Source organism: Harmonia axyridis, chromosome 3 (genome assembly GCF_914767665.1).
Source record: "Harmonia axyridis chromosome 3, icHarAxyr1.1, whole genome shotgun sequence".
NCBI classification, from domain to species: domain Eukaryota; kingdom Metazoa; phylum Arthropoda; class Insecta; order Coleoptera; family Coccinellidae; genus Harmonia; species Harmonia axyridis.
The window spans coordinates 50965017-50966823 of record NC_059503.1 but is presented as its reverse complement, the minus strand read 5'-3'; the positions used below and the strand labels follow the sequence as shown (position 1 = coordinate 50966823).

General features: G+C 32.8%; 1 protein-coding gene across 1 annotated transcript; it reads left to right on the top strand.

Moving 5' to 3' along the window:
• Positions 1-400: 400 nt before the first annotated feature.
• Positions 401-1807, top strand: LOC123675436. The gene is made up of 2 exons (XM_045610796.1): positions 401-1585; positions 1665-1807. Exons 1-2 carry the CDS (start codon positions 457-459, stop codon positions 1805-1807), a joined length of 1272 nt encoding a protein of 423 aa, XP_045466752.1. The 5' UTR covers positions 401-456.

Here is a 1807-nt window from a genome sequence, read left to right as displayed (position 1 = left end):
GTGCTACGATCAATTTGAAAAAGTATTTCGTTATTTTGTGTTATAATTGTGTTATTCAAGTGAAGTTGCTAATTAAAATATTTAATGTCATTAGTTTTCGAATAGTTCTGAAGTGTATATAAATAACTTATACATTTTGTAAAGTTAGTGCGGAATCGAAGTGAGTATATTTTTTATAAATTATCTTTTTTAATTTACACGTGCGTTTATTAACAACCAACATTACCTTCAAGTTTATTTGTGTAGTTAGAGGATTGAATTTTTTTAATTATTTTTATTGACAATTAATTCATTTTTGGAGATATTAAATAAAAAAACTCACAAAATGCGATTACATGTTCTTTATCTAAAATTTGTCATAATAAATCTTTTGAGTAAATTAATTAAAAATTCATTATCAATAAGTAACTCATATTCATTGTATATTATTTTGCAATATTTTATTTTTGTAGAAAAATGCCACGTCCTCGTGGAAGAGCAAGAAATATTGGTCGACGTACTCAGCACGCGCAATTAGTTCATGATCATCGATTGAATAGAACAGTAAAAGAACATTCTATGGATAATGTAAATTTAAGAGATCGAGCTGCATGTACACGTGCAAATGAAAATTTAGAGCAACGTGCTCAACGTCTTCGTGCTAATACATTAAGACAACGAGAGGCACGTCAACGAGCGACCAACGCACATAGAGAACGTAACCAACAGCGAGTACAAGATAATCGAGCATTGGCACGAGCATCACTTAATCGTCTCGCGTTTGAATATGATCCTGAAATAGATTATTCATCACATGCATTGATCACGATTGGTAGTATGGACAAAGAGTGTCAACATTGTCATGCTTTCAAGTACAAAGGTGAATCAGCTGGTTTATGTTGCGCATCTGGAAAAATATCACTGCCACCGCTAAAACCACCACCAGAACCTTTAAAAACGCTTTTAGCTGGAATCACATCTCAATCGAAATTATTTTTACGGAAAATTCGTAAATTAAATTCATGCTTCCAAATGACATCATTTGCAGCAACAAAAATTATTCATAATGAAGATGGCCGTAATTTTGAATCCACATTCAAAATTCAAGGCCAAGTATATCACCAAATTGGTTCGTTACTTCCAATGCCTGATGCCGATCCAAAATTTTTACAAATTTATTTTATGGGGAATGAAGAGCAACAATCACATACACGCTGCGTTTACAACCATATAGAACAGATGGAGGAACGAGAAATTGTGGACATTTTGGAAAGGTTTTTGCAAAACCATAACCAATTAGTACAATTGTTCAAGACTCTTTCTAACAGACTGCAAAACGATAACTATGTCATTGTTATTAAAGCAGACAAAGTACCCTATGGAGAGCACGCAGGCACATATAATGTTCCAACCATTAATGAAGTGGCAGTTGTTATGGCTGGTGACCCATGTGAACGTAGAGACATTCGCATACAACGCAGAGATAATACGATGCAAATAATTCAAGACAATCATCGTTCTTACGATGCTTTGCAGTATCCGTTAATATTTTGGGAAGGAGAAGACGGATATCATTTAAATATTAAACAACGGAATCCAACTACAGGTACAACTTATAGATTATCTTACAATTTTTTTTTTGAATAAATAATTTTTGTTTATCTCATAATTATATTTATTTACAGGTGAAGAACTGACCAAGAAAGTTAGTGCCATGAATTTCTACGCATATCGGTTAATGATTCGTGCTAATGAAGATAATAATATTCTCCGCTGTAGACAGCTACATATTTCATCAGTACATCGTCGATATGTATGTAAAAATTGA

What these genes read in the sequence shown, in the direction of transcription:
- LOC123675436 (XM_045610796.1), top strand. Translation starts at nt 457, where the DNA reads ATGCCACGTCCTCGTGGAAGAGCAAGAAATATTGGTCGACGTACTCAG. An exon ending in ACAACGGAATCCAACTACAG is followed by an intron (nt 1,586 to 1,664) that starts GTACAACTTATA and finishes ATTTATTTACAG; the next exon opens with GTGAAGAACTGACCAAGAAA.